This window comes from Phasianus colchicus, chromosome 2 (genome assembly GCF_987193195.1).
Source record: "Phasianus colchicus chromosome 2, bPhaCol1.hap1.1, whole genome shotgun sequence".
NCBI classification, from domain to species: Eukaryota; Metazoa; Chordata; class Aves; order Galliformes; family Phasianidae; genus Phasianus; species Phasianus colchicus.
The window spans coordinates 36103156-36125761 of record NC_143437.1 but is presented as its reverse complement, the minus strand read 5'-3'; the positions used below and the strand labels follow the sequence as shown (position 1 = coordinate 36125761).

The window sequence follows — 22606 nt, the reverse complement described above, 5'->3', positions numbered from 1 at the left end:
CTTTTCTAATTTCACTCATTCACATTTTGTAGCTTGTCAGAGGAGAGTCAAATTTTAGGTGGGTGGAAAGTTATCTCCTAATTTTGTCTTCTTTCTTTCCTAAGCATCTGAATGGAAAGAAGCATTATTACTCTCCATTTTGAGATTAGTTTCTTTGAAGAAGTAAACATTAAGTATGTTCTGCGTTCATTATTTTTATCATTAATGTGTATATATTGAAATCCAGCAGTCGGAAGTATTTGAGTCTGTTATGCACAGTTCCAATACTTTGAAAAAATGCTTAACATATTTCCAGATAACAAAGTGTTGCAGTGCCCTTCCCACCATACTAGGTGTGTATCAATGTGTACACACGCGCTTAAAGCAATTGTACTCAATGGTTGATTGTTTTCTTGGTTAGGGTATGAGGGGGAGAGAGATGTTTCTGGAATTTTGCTTTTGCCAACTGTAATCAGCGTGACACACTCATGCTGATGAAGGTAGTTTCATAATGAAGCAAGTCATTTTCCTAAACCGTTTTCTTCCGCTGTAAGATAGATCTATTCAAAATGATACTTGTTTTTAAAGGCTTGTCAACTCTGAAGCTCTGGAATACCAATATTATTTGTCAAAATCTTTTATGTGTAATAGTAACAAATATTATCTTGTTTGTGTTTATTATATGTTCCTTTTCTCTTAAAGGATGATTTGGAAGTGAAATCTGAGGAGCGTGCCAGTGTCATCCAGCAGCTTGAGCAAACTATTGAGGATCTGAGGACTAAAATTGCAGAACTAGAGAAACAGTTCCCTGCTACAGAAATACAGACTACTGAGAGGGAGCAGGAACACGAGCATGTGCATACTGCCTCCAGGGAATTCAGTAGTGTGACACTTCAAACGGAGGCTGTGCCCAGAACTGTGTCACAAGCAAGATCTGTACAAACGTCACCAACAGAAGATTATTCACTACACAGAATGCCTTCAGCCAATGCACTGCCACTGCCTCCTTCACCACTGAACTTGGAAAGTGGCAAAGGTGAAGAGCCATCTGAGAAATTGCCAGCTCTAGAATTACAGCCTACATTTTGTTCTGAAATCTCCTTAATTCTGTCACCGAAGTTAATCTCGGTGCCGCTGGATTCAAGCCAATCAGTACAGACTGCTTTACATTCACCTCTTCCAGGACCCAAAGCTAATTTGTCCCTTGCAATTGAAGGCGAGACTGAATTTTCTGCTCCTCATCAATCAACAGGTATTACAAATGTGACTTGTAGTGAACATTTCCTTTCTTTACCCCCAGAGCCCACATGTAGCATCCCTTCATCACTATCGGCCACTGAACTTGCTGCTCCTGTACCTGGGGAACGTGGCTCTTCTGTCACTGCTCCCATACCCGTGGCAGGAGTGCCACTCCCACCACCCTTGCCTAGCTCAGGACTCCCTCTGCCTTTTGCTGGCCCAGCAATGCCACACCTGGACCACTCTTTGCCTGGTGTAACGATAGCACCCCAGCAGCTGTTGCTACAACCACCACCTCCTCCTCCTCCTCCTTTGCCAAGTGGGGAGATACCAGTGTTGTCTTCAGCTCTCTCTCTCCCATGCACTGGAGTTCCACCACCACCTCAACCACCACCTCTGCCAGGAGCAGGAGTCCCACTTCCTCCTTCTGGTTGGGGCATCGCACCACCGCCACCTTTATCTGCAGCTGGTATCCCTCCCCCACCTCCTCCTCTGCCTTGCCTGGGAATGCCACCTCCACCCACAGCACCAACTCTATCTGGAGTGGGAGTGCCACCACTTCCTCCACCTCTGCCTGGAGGGGCCATCCCACCATTTCCTCCTCCACCACCACCTCCTCTACCTGGTGCAGGTGCCCCTTTACCACAACCTCCTCCGCCACCACCTCTACCCAGTGCAGGAGTCCTGCCTCCTCCGCCACCTCCTCTACCTGGTGCAGGAGTCCCTCCTCCGCCACCTCCTCCGCCACCTCCTCTACCTGGTGCAGGAGTCCCTCCTCCGCCACCTCCTCTACCTGGTGCAGGAGTCCCTCCTCCGCCGCCACCTCTACCTGGTGCAGGAGTCCCTCCTCCGCCGCCACCTCTACCTGGTGCAGGAGTCCCTCCTCCGCCACCTCCTCTACCTGGTGCAGGAGTCCCTCCTCCGCCACCTCCTCTACCTGGTGCAGGAGTCCCTCCTCCGCCGCCTCCTCTACCTGGTGCAGGAGTCCCTCCTCCGCCGCCTCCTCTACCTGGTGCAGGAGTCCCTCCTCCGCCACCACCTCTACCTGGTGCAGGAGTCCCTCCTCCGCCACCTCCTCTACCTGGGTGGGGGGTGCCACCTGCAGCCCCACCACCTTTGCCTGGAGAAGCGGCACCCCTTCCACCACCAGCTCAAGGCAGTGCCTATACAGCAGTTCCACAAGTTGGTGGATTTCTTCCTCCACCATTACCATCTGGTTTATTTGCAATGGGTATGAATCAGGAGAAAGGGAGCAGGAAGCATGTGATAGAGCCTTCTCGACCAATGAAGCCTCTTTATTGGACAAGAATTCAGCTCCACAGTAAAAGGTAAGCTATATAGTTGTGAAGTGTGTTTTTGCTGTCTTCATAGCATCATGTTATGAGCAAAAAGATTTATTTACTGCTATGCAGATCTTTAAGAGAGACTTAGAGCAAGTTGGGTAATTAAATAGAGTGTCTATTCCATTTATAAGCACACAAATTCTGAGTAATATTATTTACTCCAGAAAACTCACTGAGGGCAGTGTTTTCAGCTGTCCTGTGGAGTTGCATATCATATCTTAATCAGAAGTCCTAGGGTGGTTGTATGCCACTAACCTTTCCATTAATTGTTTTTTTAGCATTGTATTTGTGATTTTCCCACTCAGCTTTCAAGATAGAGTTGATCTTTCTCATGAGCAAGAGTGAATGAACTTTGCTAGTGTCTTTCCTCCAGATGGATGTATATCGAACAATTCCTATTTTTCTCTTTTCTTTGTCTTGTGACCTAGAAACCTTTCTTCACTTTGTACACCTAGCAGACAGAGTCAAACCACAGGTTGTGGTGGGTGTTTTTTTGTTTTTTGTTTTTTGTTTTTTGTTTTTTGTTTTTGTTTTTTGTAGCATGGCTGTGTAAATGTAGCTCTTATCTTGTAGCTCTTATCAGTTGATGTGATACTGAAATACTCAGGTTTGGTTGTTGATGGTTTTCATTTGTTTGTAAAGTATAACTCTTCATCATGAAAAAACTGTTTTCTTTCTCTCGGAGTACAGACAATTTTTCAACTATTTCTTCTTCTTTTTAACATCTTCTGTCTTCAGTTTCTTCTTGCCACTGTCAAACACGTGGTCTGCAGATAGCTGTATATTTTTACTTCTCTTTGTGTGCATGCCTGTGTATTTTATAACCTATTTATATTCCTGTGTATGTGAAGTGGAAAGTATAAACAAGTCTGACAAATTTCCTGTGTGAATAAAGAAAAAAGGTATTGGGGAGAGTGAATAACATATCTTATCAAAATGCTGCTGGTAAAAGTTAGGCAACAACTTGTAAACTGCTGCTATCTTATTTTCTTCATTCCGCCATTTATGATTTTAGTTTGACACTGCCCTACATAGGTCTTTTGCTTAACTTTAGAGATTCTAGTGCTTCACTTGTGTGGGAAAAAATTGAAGAGCCTTCCATAGATTATCATGAATTTGAAGAACTATTTTCTAAAACAGCTGTTAAAGAGAGGAAGAAACCTATTTCGGACACCATTACAAAAACAAAGACCAAACAAGTGAGTAATCCATTTAATTTCAGATATTTTCTAGGCTGGCTTTTACAAAAAAGATTTTTGCATACAGCTGAGTTTTTTTGTTGTTGTTGTTCGAAAATTTTACCACATATATATGCTATATAGAAATAGAAGAAAAAAAATGTAGGGTGCTTTCTAATGCTGTCTGTTGAAGAATGATTTTTTTGCTTAATTAATTGTTTTGAACATATACACATATATATGTATTTTAAACTTTGCTTTATCCACTTTATATATAAAATTATATAGATATGATGCTTGAAATTGACTCCACATATGTAATACTTAAATGAGCACTTACATTATTGTAAAGGATTTTATAAATGAAAGAAATAAATGTGAATTACCATGATTTCAGGAGAAAGTGATATTTAAGAATCTAATTCCTGATGTTATACCAGCAATAATAGTTCTAAGTTTATAGTGTGTTTATATATATAGTGAATATAAAGCTTATGCATACTAAAAATGAAAAACACAGTCAGGAAAATATAATAATAATCTCACTGATTTTTTGAAATAGGGGTCAAAAAACCCACAGCATATATTAAATGTACAATTTAAAACTTGGGGTAAAAGAAATGAATCTGAATATGTACTTGACAAGATAGAGGCTCTAACCTTCTTGGGTTTGAAATGCATGACTAAATTTTGGTGATGTGATTGGTAATTAATTCACAATTAAAATTTCAGGCAATAGAGGAGATATTTATTACTGTTATTCTGTATAATGCTAAACCATGTTTAAAATTCTTGTTCTATCTCTCATTTTTATCATCACTATTCCACTTTTCTGAACTCAATATTGGGATGTTCTCCCTTTTTTTCTTAAAAGAAAAAAACAACACTTCACCACTGTACAAGATTTTATTTCCACGTTGGGTGTGCAGTGACGTTTTCATGCTTGAATATGACTTCTACAACTAGTAGTCATGGATACATTCCCTGTCACATACTGTTTTACTGTGCTAGCAACCTGCTGCAGGCAATAGAAAAAGTATTGAAACTCAAATGGTTATGGTAGGGTGCTGGGATAAGATCTTTATCTGGATGGATGGGCAGGATAGGGCAGCTACACACCTGTGCATTGCAAAAGATAGTATGAACTGGGATAGGTGTAAAGGTAACAGTACTGCTGCTGTCTTGCTGTCCCACAACACATCTCTGCAGTTCCAAACTATACTTGATGGTTTCTCTATAAACAGTTACTCAACTCACATTTTTTGAGGTTCAGTGGTGCAAGTCTCTAAGCAGAGCAGAAATCATGATTGTTTAATTCTGTGGCATAAACAGAAGTAGACAGAAGTTATAAGTAAACATTGCATGGGGATTTTAATACTAGCAGTACATTTTTTTTAATGAAAAATACTTGATAGTAAATAAATTGTATATAAAATTAACTGAAAATGACTGACTGATTGTTCTTAACTTGAAAATAAGTTGTACATGGCAGAAATTTTCACACAGAATTTAAGGAAATCTAAGTGGCTGCCATATTTTAGGTTAAATATTCATGTGGGCCACTTAAATTGACAAAAGAGAATCTTGTGTTCTTCTCTTTCTCCATCCAAACAAATGCTCTGTCAAAGAAAGAGAAATTTCCTGATGGAGAAGCCTGAGTTGTTGTGTGATAGTACCTGAGGGAAAGAGATCAGCCAATAGATAACCCAATGTGCTAAAAACAAAACAAGCAGGCATCAGAGGCCTTCATTAGAACTACAGTTTCAGCTGGCATGTGTTGCAGATGACTAAGTTCAGTGTTTGTGTGTGACTAGAGTATGGGCTTTTCAAAGCATTGAAGAGGAAAATTAAAGCAGAACACAAAGTATGGTCTACGTACATACTAAGTAGTTTGGAACGCAGGCCTGCATTCTGAAATGCTCTTCATTTGTACTGCTGTAAACACTTTGGTAATGAAGTCCATCCATATTTAGCAGAAGAAGCGGTTCTTTGGAGAAAGCATGGCTGTAATTCCACAAGTATGTTTTTATAGAAAGCACCAAGTGCTGTTTAAGTGGTTACTGACTTGCGTGGATTCTATGATAGTTATGGGTATTGTAAAGATCTTAGAAATGGTGTTTCTGTAGTGATTTTTACTGGGATGTGTTATGCAAAGCAGATGTGTTCTGTCACCTGTTGAGCTGCAGGAGAACACTGTAAAGTAGGATCTGTAAAGCTTACTGTGCTTCTCTCCAGAATATTTCTAGTTTGGCAATTGTTTTTCCTCCTTATGGATGAATTTCTTTTAAATATTGGATGCAAAATGCTAGCTTAAAGTGGAAGTAGTTGTCAGATAAAAATATCCAGATAACTTTCAAAGGCATAAAATATTTGGTACTCTATGTAAACATCTGATTTTAATAAGTGTTTTTATTGTAAGCTGAAATAAAAATATATTTACAGAGAAGGCCACATTGAGGGGAGAAAAGATTTGAGCTAATCTGAAGAAAAATTTGATCGTTTGGGGTTGGTTTAGTAAGTGAAATATTTATTTTGCAGTAAACTGCTGTTCTGCACACTGTTATTTATGCTATATAGCATACAGTATATGCACCTATTTACTTGTGTACGCTTATATAGACTTGTTACCATTTACAAATATTTATGGAATCACCTTCTAAAGTGATAAATTTATCTGCATTACTGTGGAGGTTTGGATTTTGTTTACTTTCTTTTTGAGTTACAGATAGAGTTAATTTTGCCCTAGCCAAGTATTGTTTCTAACTTTTTTTTCCCCCATCTGCAAGTACCTGAAGAAAATATAAATTAACAATTTTTTAAAAAATATAGTTTTGCACCTAGCACTGGGTGAAGGCCACATTAAAATCCATCCTACCACAATAAAAAAGGAAAAAAAAATGGTTAATATTATTTATGAATGCAATTGATTTTACTCTTACTGTCTCTTATTTGGTGCTATGAAAAAAGCTGTGACTTACTTTTCTCTGATAATACCTATATGTCAAATTCTCAGCTGCTGTAAATGTGTGCAGACTCGCTCAATGAGAATGCCTACTTAATCTTCAAAGAAAGTCTTTTATGGGATATATTATAGGTGGAGCTGCCATTACTGCATATTAAAGTGATCTGGCTTTCGTTATAAGTCCATGTTGTTATAACTTTGCCAAAAGTTAGCTCTTTAGGCTGCAAATTTTGTTGAGTTTTTGATGCTTTTCTTTCACATGTTGGGTGTCAACTTATTTTGCCTGTTTTAAAAAAGAATACAAAGTCTGTTTTTGCTCATGTCTACATAGCTTTGAGCACTTGAATTGTGAAAAATTTTTATCAAACATGTCTTCTGTTAGCTCTGTAAAGTGTTCCTCAAATTTTGCCACTCAGGCTATATGCAATACCAGTTTGTGTTGCTCAGAAGAGACTGCAAGTATAACTCTGAAGACTTCTTTTCTAATCTTGTAATGGTAGATTGGAAAGTAGGGAACATGAGGCAGTTAAGGTGAATAACTGAGATGGGAATGAAGGAATGAAATCTGACAGGTGGAAATATAGAATATATCAGGTCTGATTCATGTCATCTCTTACTCTATCGCAAGTAATTTCTCTCTGAAACCCATTGTGAACCTGGAGGGGTGTCAGTATGGGTGTCAGCAAGTAGTTAACTCCATCAAACGTATAGCATTTGACCCAATCAGTGGATGAAAACTTGATTTTTTTGGAGTGTCTTGTTCAGCCATGTCATGTAGTTACAATCTTGATTTTTTTTTTTTTTTTTACATTAATGGATACTATTTTTCATAGGCTCTTTCCCTTCTGCAGAGTGTGTGTTATGAGTACATTTGGTAATGATGATCTTTGGCTACTTAGTAAATGAAACTGTTACCTGAGTAAAAATGCTTTTATTGGTTTTTGCAGCACTTCAAAAAAGTATGTTTAGTGAAGAAAAACAATCTCTTGACTGACTGATTTGAGGCCAAATACTAATGATAATACTAATACAATGTTTAAAACTTACAATGTTCTTCTGTGTGAAGAACACTGGCTAGTGTGGATTCCTAGAAAAAATGGATTATGTAGAAAAATAGTATACATTCAGAAAATCTTAATATCACTATCAGCACAACATGTTGACAGAAGGGACTGAATTGAGTTGCGTAGATTACTTTCCTAGCTCTCGAACCACCATCTTAGAAATCTTGCTGATCTTTTTTTTTTTTCTTTTGGAAAGTAATATACATTTAACTGCAGAGAACTTTTCAAGAGCACACCATATGTTTATAATCTATCATGTAAATGAAAGAAAAATGTTAAAGATATTCTCATATGGAACATCTACTATTAATCTATTGAAATTAAGATTTTAATCTTTCACTTCCACTCCAGAAAATAAACAATAGGTTATTTAAGTTTAATTTTGTTTCAGAAGCCTTGATGCAAACAAGATGGATCAATAAGTATTTTGCTAATGATTCCAGCATTTTTGAATTTCTAAGTTGAACACAAAAATGCCATGATAATAGAATACTAGGAATGAAATGCCACATAAAATGAGTATAAATTGGTAAATACAGTTAATGTCATATTGAGTTACCAGATAAAAGATTATTCACATTTATTCATTAATGAGGAAGGACATCAAGGGAAAAATAATATTCCAAAAAGGAGAATTGGTTTCCTCTGCAAATAGATGAGGCACTGTATTAAGAAGTTTTCTGTATCCACGTTTAATGATCTCTTAGCTATGTAGCAACTGTTTCTTGCTCTCTTGTGAACTTTTCAGACAGAGTTGGAGTACTGCTTCCCTCACTGTCAGAAATTTTTGAGTTTTCTGAAACATAATTTTTATTTATGCACTATTAATGATGTCCTGAAGTTCTTTATTAAATTTTAATATCTCATTTGTTTTGCTTGTAAGAATAATTTTTTATGAGAGGCTCTTTGAATGATTTTTGCTTTTTACTTTTCACTCTGTTCTTTATACAACTTGTTGTGTGTTTTCTTTACTATTTGTTTTATTCTTGTATTAACTTCAGAATTCTTTTTTGTAAACGCAACTTGACCATGTATCAAATCCCTCTACCTGTTCAGACTTCCCAGGGTAATGATATCATTTATCTACATGCATTTTTTTATTTTTTCTTCCTCTTACTACTTTTATTCAGATCATATATTTGTAGGTTTAATAAACAAATCTGAGTTTGACGTCTGACAATCTTGTAATCTCATCTTGTGACCAAAGAGCTTTGGAAGTTTCTCTACTTTGTATGCATATCATCATGAGTACTGAATTTTAGCTCCTGCTGCTTAAGATCTTATGGATTATGTCAAGTTGAGAATTGAGAGTTGTCATTTCTTCGGTGTCTTCAGAGAAGCCATTCAGATAATGGCCTCATTCTGTTCCTTTATGCAGTGGAAGACTTTGTAGGGGAAGGCTGTACTTCAAGTTTGCTCAAGTAAAAGGGGAAAAAAAGGATTTGGGCTGTAGTGAGTGAGTTCCAGCAGCTGTACAACTGAAAGCTGCACAAATATAACCCAGATCTTGAATCTTGAAAGATAGCTGCTACCTTTGGTCTGTGCATAACTCTTGCAGTGCCAGAAACTGAGTTGAGTTATGGACACCTCTCCAGGGAGATTGGCAATTGTATGTTTCTCCAGGAAGCACTTTTAGATCTTTCAAATACTACGTTTTCCATCTCTCTCTTGAATGTCTGGGAGGATGATGATGCTTCTTGGCGTGTTGGATGTTTTAGTGTCAGATGCCATCAAGGGAAAAAGAAAGGAATGGAACACAAAACAATATGCATTTCTTCTTCTGTCTGCCGACCTGCCTTTTTTCAGCTGAGAGTGCAAGAAGGAAAGCTATGTAGTACAATAGATTTTACATCTGAACTCGAATTACTTCAGAATTAGATGTACATATGGATTGAGTGTGTTACACCTAAAAAAAAAAAAAAAAAAAAAAAAAAAAAAGAAAAAAGATTAGTACTGATCATGATGATTTAATATTTTAAAATAGCATTCAATTTTTGTGAATATCCCTAACTGTATTTCTATCTGTAATGACTTATGAGTTAAACAAAGTTTTAGTGCCAACATGAAAATCAAGTTTTTACTATTTTTAATTTGTAATGAAGTTCAAAAATACTTAAGAGACATAGGAGACATAGTGATTTCCATTGAATTATAGAATGACTTAGATCAGAAGGGTACTTAAAGATCACAGAATTGCAGGGGTTGAAGGGGACCTCAAGAGATCAAGACCAACCCCCCTCTCAAGCAGGTACCTTATGATAGGTCAAACAGGCAGGCATCCAGAGACAGGTCTTGAATACCCCCATAGGAGCCTCCACAATTCCTCTGGGCATTCTGTTCCAGTGTTCCTTCACCCTTACTGTAAAGAAGTTCTTCCACATGTTTGCATTGAACTTCCTTTGTTCATGTTTTAGGCCCCTGTCCTATTGCTTTGCACCACTGAGAAGAGCCTGGCCTCATTCATTTGCCTTCCACCTCCCATCAGATATTTATAAATGTTAATCAGACCCCCCCCCTCAGTCGTCTTTTCTCTAGGCTGAATAGACATAGGTTACTCAGTCTTTCCTCAGATGGAAGATGATCCTGTATATTTATCATCTTTGTGACCCTCTGCTGGACTCCTTTTAAGAGATGCCTGTCTTTTCTGAACTGGGGAGCCCAGAACAGGACACTGCAGATGTACCTCACCAGGGTAGAGTAGAAGGGGGAGGATAACCTCCCTTGACCACGTTCTTTTTTAATGTATCCCAGGATTCCATTGGCTTTCTTGGCCACAAGGAAACAGTGCTGGTTCATGGCCAACTTGCTGTCTACGAGAATACTTAGGTCCTTCTCCACAGAGCTCCTCTCCTGTACAGATGGATATGGTTATTCCTTCCAGGTGCAAGACTCTACACTTGCTCTTGTTAAACCTCATCAGGTTCCTCACTGCCCAACTCTCCAGTCTGTCCAGTTCTTGTTGAATAGTAGCACAGCCTTCTTATGTGTCAGTCACTCCTCCCAGTTCTGTATCATCAGCAAGGTAGACTCTGTCCCTTCATTCAGGTTGTTGTTGAAGATGTTGAACAACACCAGACCCAGCACCAATCCCTAGGGAACACCACTAGTTAGTCCTCCAACCAGACTCTGTGCTGATAACAACCCTCTGCCAGTCAGTCAGTTCTCAATCATCTAGTTCACAACCCCTCTGCTGTGGACAGGATGCTTTGCTGCTGATGATTTGGAGAATCATAGAATCACAAGGTTGGGAAGGACCTACAAGATCATCTAGTCTAACCATCAAATTAGAGGATAATGCAGTTTTTGCTTAGTGGTGATGAGTACAAACAGCAAGAACAGAAAAGTTGTAAAGAAAAGGAGGCAGCTGCAACCAAAAGGGCTCATTTGGAGTGAGTACTCCAAATATCATGTTTCTGACTGTAACCATGTGTTGTCTTATAAGATGGTAACATTGCAGATTTTATTCTGCAGGCTTTTTACATTGTTTGACCTGCCCCTTTTTTTCTCTAACTTTCTATTTGTCTTCCTGATTTCATCTGTTAACTTCAAATAAAACATTTAAAAATATTAATTTCAAATCTATTTGGGCATGCAGTATCTTTTGAAGACTATTCAAAAGATTTGTATAATTCCTAAAATGACAAGGTTGTTTGGGTAGTCATTCTGATCACCTGCTAAAAAGGAAGTGTTAGTTCATTGTAGAACATACACAAAAGTTTCACTTTTTATGTGCGTTTACCAAGAAAATTTTAGCTTATGGATTTCCATTTTTTAAAGAAGGTTATATTGTAGACCCTGACCATTCACTTGTGTTACTAACCAACTTGCAGAGATGTTTTCATGATTACAAACAGAATACAAATTTAAAACAGCTACAAATTACAATAGCTATAAATTTAGAAATGAAACTTTTAGGTGCCCATGTCCTTCAGATGCTGAAAGAACTAGATATAATTGTGGTATATATCAATCAGATAAACTATCAAATAGCTTTAAGCAATATAAAAAAATATATTTCTTGTGATCTATTTTTAAGCTAAAGAATTTAAACTTTATTTTTATTTCCATTTCCCACTCTAATCTTTAGAAAAGTTATTACAATTAATTTAATGATGAATAATTAAATATTTTTGTCTCCTTTTGAGGATTAGAATGTTTATCTCGCTTATTAATGCATATCTGAATCTAAGCAATCTGAGTAATTTTTCATCTAAAGTGCTAAAAATTGAGTTGATTTAAGTCAACATGTCCCATCAGCACAGGTAGGCTGTTAGGCAGTCAGAACTGGATGTTATTATTTCGTTTTGTAAATATGAAGTAGAAATACTTTATCTCCTGCTACAGCGAAATATCCTCACTAGTTGTAGTGTGTGTTTTTCCTTTCACACTACTGCTAGCCAGAACTAATTTTTGGCTTTATCTTAAATAAAATAAATAAAAAAACTAACAAGCTTTTGTGGGAATACTCTCATATTGTTCTGTAAGAAGGCAAGGATATCCATGTAACAGATATGGTACAATTCTTTGATCATGTATTTTATAATTGGAATATGCTGGAATCCACAGGAAAGAATTGTTGTTGCAACACCAGATCAAGATTCCTGCATTACTGCCATGATGCAATCTCCTAAGATCTTGTTTGGAACTTTGGTATTTCTGCATCCTCTCTGTAAAAGCTACAAGCATTTGTACAGTGGCTTTCCTGCTTATGACTTTTTGTAATACAGTAGTTTTTCTAAGCCACTGAGATCCAACAGAATAATTTCGCTTAATGCTAGCAATCAAAATCAGAACCAGAGAATGAGAGCCATTGAAGAATTCTGTGCATTAAATAAATATTTTTCTGGGGAAAAGGGGATCTTTTGTATTTTTAGTTCAGGGTTCTCATCAGTCATGTGTCTTGCATTACCTTTCATTAAGTATCTTCTTGACTTTTTTATTGCTGTTTTAACCAATCAGGAGCAAATTTGGCATGTAGTTTGTTTACTGCTTAACAATGAAGACCACTCAACAACTAAAAAGTTTGTGCTAGACTTTAGGCTTCAGAGAAAATCTCCTGCTTAATTTTTTTTAAATTTCTTTAAAGCGAAGTTCCAGGGTCCAGACTAAAAAGGAGATGTGTGTCGTCTGAGATTTTAGATCTTGTAAAGATTAATTTATAAGTCTTTTGTTGCTTTGTCTCTAAATGGTGTCACTAGCCTGTGGACTGTAGGCCTAGACTATGTTGCTGATTTATTTTGTTTTGTTTTTAAATGTGGGAATTGCTTTAGGCACTTATGTTAATATTCATATTTTCTGAATTAGTGTCGTATTGTTACAGCATTCTATTGGAAGAAGATATAGTTTTCATGCAATTTACTCAAATTAGGAAGAAAGAATGAGTAAAGATGAGTATGAAAACTGACATAAAACCTACATTTTAAATAAAGCCAGACAAAACTGATAGTTGCTATACAACCACACTTTCTCTTCCTTTTCTGCACCCCCATTTACTTGACGGTGATGCTCTTTTAGTACTCCCGATGTCCTTGAAGTTCAGAATTTTGGTAGAAATAATTACTCATTGTACACAGGGACAGGTTTTTTTTCTTCTGATCACTGGCAAATCAAGTCAGTCTCTTATTCATCAGCTCCCTTTAAGAAAAAACCATTTATTTTTCCTGTGAACTTTTAGATCAGGTGACTACTAGAGCATATGACTCAGGCTCAGAAAATCTCTAACACTGATGTCCCCTAAAAAGAAAAAAAAGTTTGTTCTAGTCTGTACCACAAACACATACTTAATTCATCTAGTGGCTATTTTTGCACTCTAGTTTTGGTTCCTGTGCTATATTTGTAGCCCTGTTCTTGGTAGCTCTCAGATTTAGATTGCTGATGGGTAGTAAAATAGTGTTTTTACATTTGAATGTAATATAGTAGCTTATGGGGTACTGACGTTATTAAAAGTTGGAGAGTTCCAAGAAAAGACTTCAAATAATAGTTTATCTCTACAGGAAGTCTCAGGTTGGTTGTTCTAGCTTCCAGTTTTCCAGTGGGCTGTAGTTAATATTGCATCTCAGCACAATGATAGAGACTACGTAACTTGAAAAAGCATATTCACTACCTGATTGAATTTACAGATCAAATTGTCTGTGTTTTCTTCTTTCTACAAATTCAATATTTTTTTTCTTTAGCATGTAGTATAGCATAAAATTCAGAAACCTGAGTAGATCTCAGTTCTATGCTTAAATATCTATGCTCCTAAATAGGAAATAATTAGAGCAATTATAGCCTGTTATAATGACAGTGTGCAGTATCCCAGTTATATTATCATAATTTTCATAGTTTTTCCTTTTGAATTCAGAAATAATTATCTTCTGTAAAAGATCTCCTGTATCTTTTCTGTAAAATTTTGAATTCAGTACATTTGACTTCAGTGTTTAACACTAATGCATTGTGTGTTTTATAATTGAATGAGTACTTGCTAGCTTCTGACAGATGACACTGACAGCTGGTCTTTAACCATGTGAACAGTGATAATGCTGCATCTGGTCTGTAATCCCAAGCTTTTTTACTTAATGAGCAGGATGCAAGATTTTCACTTCACTGTAGTGAAGTTAGAAATTTATGAGGAAAGAGAAATACTTGACACACTGATGGTTACAAAGGCACAAGGAAAAATAAAAATAAATAAATTGGCCAGCCAACCACATCCTCAGAAAACTCTTTCTGCAAGCATTTGTGAATTTATCAAGCTTCCATTTCTAAGCAGTTCTAGTTCAGAATTTTGCTTTTCTTCATCTAGTGCTCAGCCATCAACTTACAAACCCTTAAGTGTTTGAGTGAATCAAAGTGATAGCAACTGTAAACATCTTCTGGAATACTTCAGTGTATTTTAAGATATGGCCTGGATTACATTTTTTAGCTAAAATATTTTTTTTAATTTCATTTATACTCATTAATTACTATTATGTTTTCCAGTGGGCTGTCATTGATATGGCTTCTCAGCGCAATGATAGAAACTATGTAACTTGAGAAAGCATATTCACTACCTGACTGAAATGTAAAAGTAACTTGAATTTACAGATCAAATTATCTGTGATTTCTTCTTCCTATAAATTCAGTATTTTTTTCTTTAGCATGTAGTATAGCATAAAACTCAGAAACCTGAGTAGATCAGCATTTAATCTCCTACATCTGCATGATGCTGTAGCCCTATACAGAAAACTATTGCATCTAAATTCACGTCACTTAACAGATAAGAGTCCTTTCCAGTAATTACTTGCTAATTGTTTCAGTAACATGAACTTTATATCCAGCGGAATTCAAATAGCTTAGAGCTACTTGTCAGAATCACAGAATCGCCAGGGTTGGAAGGGACCTCAAGGATCATGAAGCTCCAACCCCCCTGCCACTGCAGGGCCACCAACCTTCTCATTTAATGCTAGACCAGGCTGCCCAGGGCCCCATCCAATCTGGCCTTGAACACTTCCAGGGACGGAGCATCCACAACCTCTCTGGGCAGCCTGTTCCAGTACCTCACCACTCTCTCTGTAAAGAATTCCCCCCTGATGTCCAACCTAAATCTCTCCTCCCTCAACTTAAACCATTTTCCCTCGTCCTGCAACCACTTACTATTTCAGGACTCACTGTTTTCAACTGTACCAAGTAATGAAACAATACTTGTGAAAGATAGTTCGTAAAAGCAACAAGTATTTTATGTTTGCAAGGCAAATATGTACAGAAATGCATTTTTTTTGCTTATTTGAGGGAAAGAAAAGCTTATTTTTTTTATATTCTCTAACTGATTAAAGAAACTTCCAATATGTACATAGTTTGTTTTTTTAATAAAATTGAAATTGGTACCTGCAATATCAAACTTCAAAATAAAACACAAATTCTCAGTTTTAGCTTACATCAAAGATGGAAATTATTGTGTGGTTTTGGAAACCGAAAGAATTCCAAGATGGATATAGAATTTTTTTTATGACAGCCTGTTTCATACACTTAGTAAGAGCAGTGTGAAGTTGAAAGTGTGCGTCTTAATGAAGCAGAAACTGTAAGGAAACTTTATAGTAACTAAATTAGTTATTTATATATATATATTAACTAGATATAGTAATAAGATTTAAGATTCAGCTAGATTACACTTATGCTTGTGATAGATATATTGAGTTGAAGCACCCTTAAAAATGATAATACTTTTTGATGTATATATAAATTATTCAGAGTACTATTTTTTTGAATTTGTTATTAGTATTGCAGAATATATTCTAACATTTTTCATGCAGGTGAATACTAATAGATGGCTTTATTTTGGCAGGTTGTCAAGTTATTAAGTAACAAAAGATCTCAAGCTGTTGGAATATTAATGTCTAGCCTTCACTTAGACATGAGGGACATTCAGCATGGTAAGTGAAATAAATATTGTTGATTCTATCTCAAGTTGCATCATTAATTATCTGGAAATCATTTTTATTCCTGTATTTTCCTATGTTAAAAAAAAAAAAAAAAAAAAAAGTTTTCTTTTAGTCTTCTGTGAAAATAGCAGATTATGGCATTTATTTTTACTTTTGTAACATATTCAATTTTCCAATATAGTAAATAGACATGTTGAACATTTATCTGCAGAATTACCACCTATAGTTTTGAACAGCAATTATCTATGTGGCGTGAAATCTAGACTCCTTGATCACAGAGGGCTGTGATGTGTTGTTTATTCTAATTCAAAGTGCCCAAGAGTATATCCAAAGAAGTGTATTACAACACTTAATTGATTTGCTGTCTAAAGTAGTTCATATTAAGGGGGTTAGCTCAAACTGGAGTTATTTCATCTTCAACAGCTGTTTATAATGGGAGATTTTTTGGAAGGAGTATAATACTTATCACATTTATGCTAAGAGACAGTAGTGCAAAAAGGTGAAAAGTAGAATTGCATTTATATTCAGAGCATCCTTTATGTTTCCCAAAGGCTTTAAATAGATTTGAAGCAGATTGAACTACCTTGTGAAGTGCCAGCCTATCTATTAAATAAATGTGGTTTCAAGTATAACAGAGACTTCATAAATCATGAAAACATCTTGTGAACTTTCTAGGTTACATATTGACAGCCATGCATTCAGTTTACTATGATTTGCTTACTTCGTGAAATTATTCCTAAGTAGAAGCAAATTTCAGTGCACTCTGTCTGCTAATGAGTAACTCTTAATCACAAGGTTAAGTTTTTATTAAACTGTTTTGATGGTTAGGAGACTTCCTCAAACTGAAGCACTTAAGATGGTAGTCATAGAGCAAGGCGCCAGTACTGGCGCCAAGAAGTACTTGGTATTTCCAAAGCTGGCAGATGTAGTTGAGTTAAGTCATAGAGCAAAATCTGAAAACAATGATATAGTCCTTTCCTTCAGTCAAATATTCAACTTGGTTTCAGTTAATAATGAGAACCTTATGAACAAAGGAGTCCGCCTAACATCTGTGTCTGTGGTAAAGCCAACACAAGTTCATTGAAAAGTTGCTTGCTTAACATGCAACACTAGCAATAACATGGCATGAATGTCAGTAGTTGAAGGGGTCAAACAATACTATGCTTAACCTTTATTCTACTACAATATGAAGTACATGTGATCATCTAAGAGCTATGTGCAGATTTTGTACACCCCTTCAATAGCTGTTGTTAAAAACCAATAGTTTTTGCAAAGGAGAATTTAATAGTACTCTTACTTCCTGCTGTCCAGAAGTAATTGAACAAACATGAGAGAAATTTTATCTGATAGAAGGACTTGTGGAAATGGTTGGAAGATCATGGTTTAAAAAATAGGTTTGGTGTGTTGGTATCTTTATTTTTTAATATAAGCACGCAGGAAAAGCGGTGAGGAGCGGGAAATAGTGTAGTGGGAGTTAGACAAATAGAAGCGATAAATCACTAAAAAACACGTTTCTGGTACCAGTAACTCCGTGCAGAATTTTGAGTGATCTGACCATAAAGCTTGTGTGAGATGTTATAAAATTAAACACCCATGAATTGAGTTTTGCCTTTATGTACACTTGCTTATTAAACAAGTAAGAATTCTCTTATTTTTTTTTTAAGTTTTAAGCTTGCTGGCTTATCTGCTACAGTTTGAATAATCTAAAGAGAAAATGCTACCAAAATTAAAAGAGAAAATTGAAATAGAAGCTGCATTAGCAATATAGAACTTGTTGTATTTCTTTTTTTATACGTTAAGATTCAAAATACGTGATAAATACAGCGAAAACTGTTATCAGTGTTCTTTGTCCCCTAGCCCAGGGCTTTAGTAGCCTTCTTGTGCTTTTATGATTTTTACTGTGTAACTTTGAGAACTTGTGGTACCAGTTAACTTTCTTCACTGGCATTCTTCTTAATACTCCCTGTAAACTATATTTGGTGGAAGTAGTGTTAATACAAACTGAAGAAGTAGTTTTATTTTCTTTTCAACTGACTTAGAAAAGTACAAAGAGCAAATTTCAGTACAGTGTGGTATTCACTGATTCCTTGCTTTTATGCTGTTTTATTTTTCTACTAGTTTAGACAAATTTCAAAATGTTACAGGAAAAGAAGGGAAAATAATTGTGCTAGCTATGAATTCACGTAAAAAGCTTAAGGTTTCAAGTTCTAATCATAATGAAGTGCTTAAAATAACTTGAAAGTTAAGCTAATGTATTTAATATGTTGCAAGGTTTTTGGTTTGTTTTTTTGCTGATTTTTGAAGATGAAAAATACATGTGAAATATTGTCTGCAAGATGAAAGATGGTTTAGAAAACTTGAAATTGGATATTTTAACTAATCTAGAATAACTAGTATATGTTCTGTGTATGTGTGATCAGATGGCATTTAATGGAAGATCTCAAGCAATTGGAATACATACTAAATGAATTTGGATGCTGATGCTGATGATGTCATTGTCTGCTGGTAGAACTGCATTTATTTGCTCCTGACTTGAAATTGAGTTTAGGAAGACAAACTCCAAAATCTTGGCTGTTGTTTAAATAGTCTTACATTGTGGAAGTACTAGAGTGTATTTGTGCTGAACTTTTACACACATTATTCTAATAGTGCTTTAAAGTAGGGTGAGTTGATTTTTTTTAAATGTTATTGTTAGTGATTTCCTTTTTTGTAGATTTTCATTGCTAACATAGCTTCCAACTAATTTGTGAAGGATAGAGTTGTAAGAAATATTGATTTCTTTAAACCCACTCCCATTTTTCAGTTATTAGTATCAAAATGTGGCTCCTTATGGCTTCTCTGATTTCACATAGTATTTTACTGATGCCTATTCCTTACAGTCATCTATCAACCATGCAAAGCATTTTTTCCAGATATTTTGCTTGCTTTTTTTATTTATTTTTTTACTGTACCACAAATCACCCTCATTTCTCTTATCTAGTATTATGTTCCCACTAGAAGAATAGCTGCATTTGGCTGCGTGAGACAGCCAAAACTCAAAAAATATGAAAGAAGCACTTACCTATTTTTCCCTTATAGCTCAGATTATTTTTAGAACGGCTTTTAGTAGTCCTATGAAGAACACTTCTTATATTAATATGTTAATGCACATTAAGCTGGTGTCTTCCTTCATTCAAGGACTGTGTCTCTTAAATAACAAACCTTTCAACACAGGAAGTATAGTAATAATAATTTGAACTGTCATTATGTTGTCCAGAGCATAGTTGTCCTTCCTTCCCTGATCAGTTCATTATAAGGGCACAGTGTGTCCCCTGCTGATTTTCAACTTCTTATGGACAGCGAAACATACAGTAACAATGGAAAAAGAAATAATCTGAGAAGAAAGAGAATGAAAAATAAACTGGAGTTTTCAACTGTAAGGAGAGCAGATGTTATATTTTGTGCAAATAATGTTCACATTTACTGCAGTCACATTGTTATACAATAATTGTTTCCAAGACAGAAATGTATCTGTTGTTTAATGAAGTTATCTTGTCTGACCTTATCTTGTAAATGCTAAAAGTAGGAGACTGGCAAAAACTTTACTAAATTCCTTGTCTTTTGAACATTTCTGTAATCTTTTCCAATTCAGTAAGTTTTGTGTAACAGGGTATATCACTTAAGGTGTGATGTTACTTCTGGGATGGCTCCAATTCTGTAAATATTTCCGTAAGTCTTTGTGTAACATTTTGTGGTTGCACTGACTCTGCTAGAAGCAGTTTAATGATTTCTGCCTCCGATTCATTCTGAATCCTCCCACTTTATGATGTTCTCATCTAACAGTTATCATTTTTCTCCCTCTCTGAGATGATGATAATAATTACATAAAACTATAGTAGGAGAAAAAAATAAAATAAATATGGAAAATGGAAGGCCAAAGCTATTTTTGTTACAGCTCTCAACTGACCATTGGTAAGTGATACTAAGAATGTTATATAAAAGCACTGTAGAAAAAATAATTGTGAAGAAGGCAGGTTCGTCTAACAGTTGGTAAAGCCCAACATTTTAACATGAATCAGATTATTTTACTGAAAACTATTTGCATCAGTGTTTGCTCTACTAGCAGAGGTACAGCTAAGCACGGAAGGCACATTTTCTGCCCTTCATTCAAAAGACAGATGTATAGGAAGTGAATGAATATTCAGTGTTAGTGGACAAAATAAGTATTTATTCTTAGTATTAGTGGCTATTAATAACAGAGAAACATAATAGAGTTTTGGTTTAGGTTTTTCACATTGACACTTTGAAATTGTGAGCTGAGAAAGCCTTCATCAGAAATGAACTGAATGATTTTGGTGGAGTAAGGGGGAAAATCTCTCATACTGCATTATTTGAATGGTCATGGATCTAGGAGATAAAGTAAATGGAAAGCATTTACAAAGATCTGAAAACTGTCTGTTTAGTTTATCCTATACATAGTCCAGAGATAATCTAATTAGTACTCATCCTAGTATCAATATATAAGAATAATCACTTGAAACTCATAACGTGAGCTCAAGAAAGGATCTGCTCATGAAATGCATGTTGCTTTTTCAGTAAGTTATGTTGTAAAATGTGATTGGGTTTTTTGGACATTTTCAGACTGGATGACAAATAGATGACAAAAATTCTAATTTCTGTCTGTTCAGGCTATGGATAAAATATAAAATCCTGAATACAACTACATACACGGAGCCTTTTTTAGGTTATTAAATAAGTCTGCATTTCCTTGTTAAAGTACTGAACTGTGAAGTGATTATAATCTGTGCAGGTTGATAACAGAGGTAGAAATTATACCTGTCTTGTTTTATTAAATCATAACCCATTAAACGTTTTTTTTCCTTATCAAAAATTGTACTTTAACAACTAAAGTCTTCTTAGACCATGGTTTAAATTTTCTTCTGATAGCTTTTTCCATTGTATTTGGATACTTCCAGCTTGCCGCTGATAAGAGGCTTGTTAGTTGGGCATTTTTTGGTCCAATATCTGTGTGCAATAACACATGCTTGAATCTTCACATCAGAGTGGTGAATCTTAGTCCTCTATTTTTTCCCATCTTTACTTCACCATATTTGTAACATTTACTGTTAGATTTCACATTCATACATTTTATTTGCTTATAATTTACAAACTCCTATTGTGAAATTATTTTTAAGAAAAAAAGTGGAATAAATAAAATGACTTGTATAAAGCACAGACTAAATTAAATTTGAGTGCAACATATATATATATTTAAATGTTTCTATTGCTTTGATACTGTCAGTATTCCCTAGAGTGTTTGTACTTAAGTAGCTGAAAGTAATTCTCAAGTCCTTGTCTGCTTAGCTAGGGAGGGAGGACCTTGGAGAAAAGTAGCATTTCTATGGTTGTGATATAAACCCCAGAGCTGTGTGTGGAAAGCCTTAAAAGCCATTCCCAAGTGTTGATAGAGAGGGGACTGGCTGTCCCTTCCAGTCCTACCCTCTGAGATTTCCTGGAGGCTTATTCTAGTGACTAAAATTCTGGCCAATAAAAGAACAGCAGCAGGAAAAATAGGATCTTGGTGATCTTTTTAAGTATGCACGCAACACATCAGGGTAATTAAGGATAAAAAATATTTACATCATCAAGAAAGGAGCTGAATTTTTGTTTCTATGCAACACGCTATTATGGATTTGATAACTGAAAAATAAATGTATAGAACTAAAACCATTTTTCTATACTGCCAAATACACTTGAAATGAGGAAAATTATATTGAGCTTTTTAACAGTACTTGAAGCAGAGACTAATTACTGCCACATTGGATAGTTTGGCTAATTAAAAATTTTTGTTGTTAAGAACATATGAATGTAATTTAATGGAAAAGTTTTGTAAGAAATGTAAGAACTCTAAGTGCATTGTTTGTATGTTGTTCCAGTTGAAATGGTTTGTTTTTTTCTTGAAGCCTGATTAACACTGAGACATGGAGAGAAATGTTTCAGGAAAGTTCTTCGTTTGGGGGAATAGAAAAACTAGCACTGCTATTTCACATTCGTGTAATGTGTAGTCAGTCGCTTATGAGAAAGATGGTTATGAAATTCAGTGCAGAAAAGCAATAAAATGCTTGTCACATTCATTACAATCATTCAAAAACTGAGGGAGGAAAGGAATTTTTTTACAGAAATACAGTAAAAAGCATTTTTCAAAGGCCATATTTCTATGCATCGCTAAACTACACAGAAGTTTTGGCATTATGTATATTAAGAACAGCTTATTAATTCACTTAAGACCTTCCAATAATTAGTCGCACATTTTTTCATTAAGTTAAAAGATTGGGAAGAAAAGAATGCCTGCCACATCAATCCATTTAGTGATTTGTTTTTGTTTGGTAAGTTTAAATATGAAATATATTCACATACATTCTTTCAGGTCTATAAAAAATGCCTTGTGTATTTAATTGTTAAA

The 22606-nt window shown here is 35.6% G+C and overlaps 1 protein-coding gene across 3 annotated transcripts in view; it reads left to right on the top strand.

Annotated features, from left to right (window-relative positions):
* Positions 1–22606, top strand: part of FMN2 (formin 2) — a 147655-nt gene that overhangs the window by 44414 nt on the left and 80635 nt on the right. For all 3 annotated transcript variants that reach the window (XM_090135380.1, XM_090135379.1, XM_031592358.2), the window contains 3 exons: positions 682–2546; positions 3616–3760; positions 16068–16155. In XM_090135380.1, coding sequence (XP_089991506.1) covers positions 682–2546; positions 3616–3760; positions 16068–16155 — 2098 coding nt within the window. The remainder of the gene's footprint in view (positions 1–681; positions 2547–3615; positions 3761–16067; positions 16156–22606) is intronic.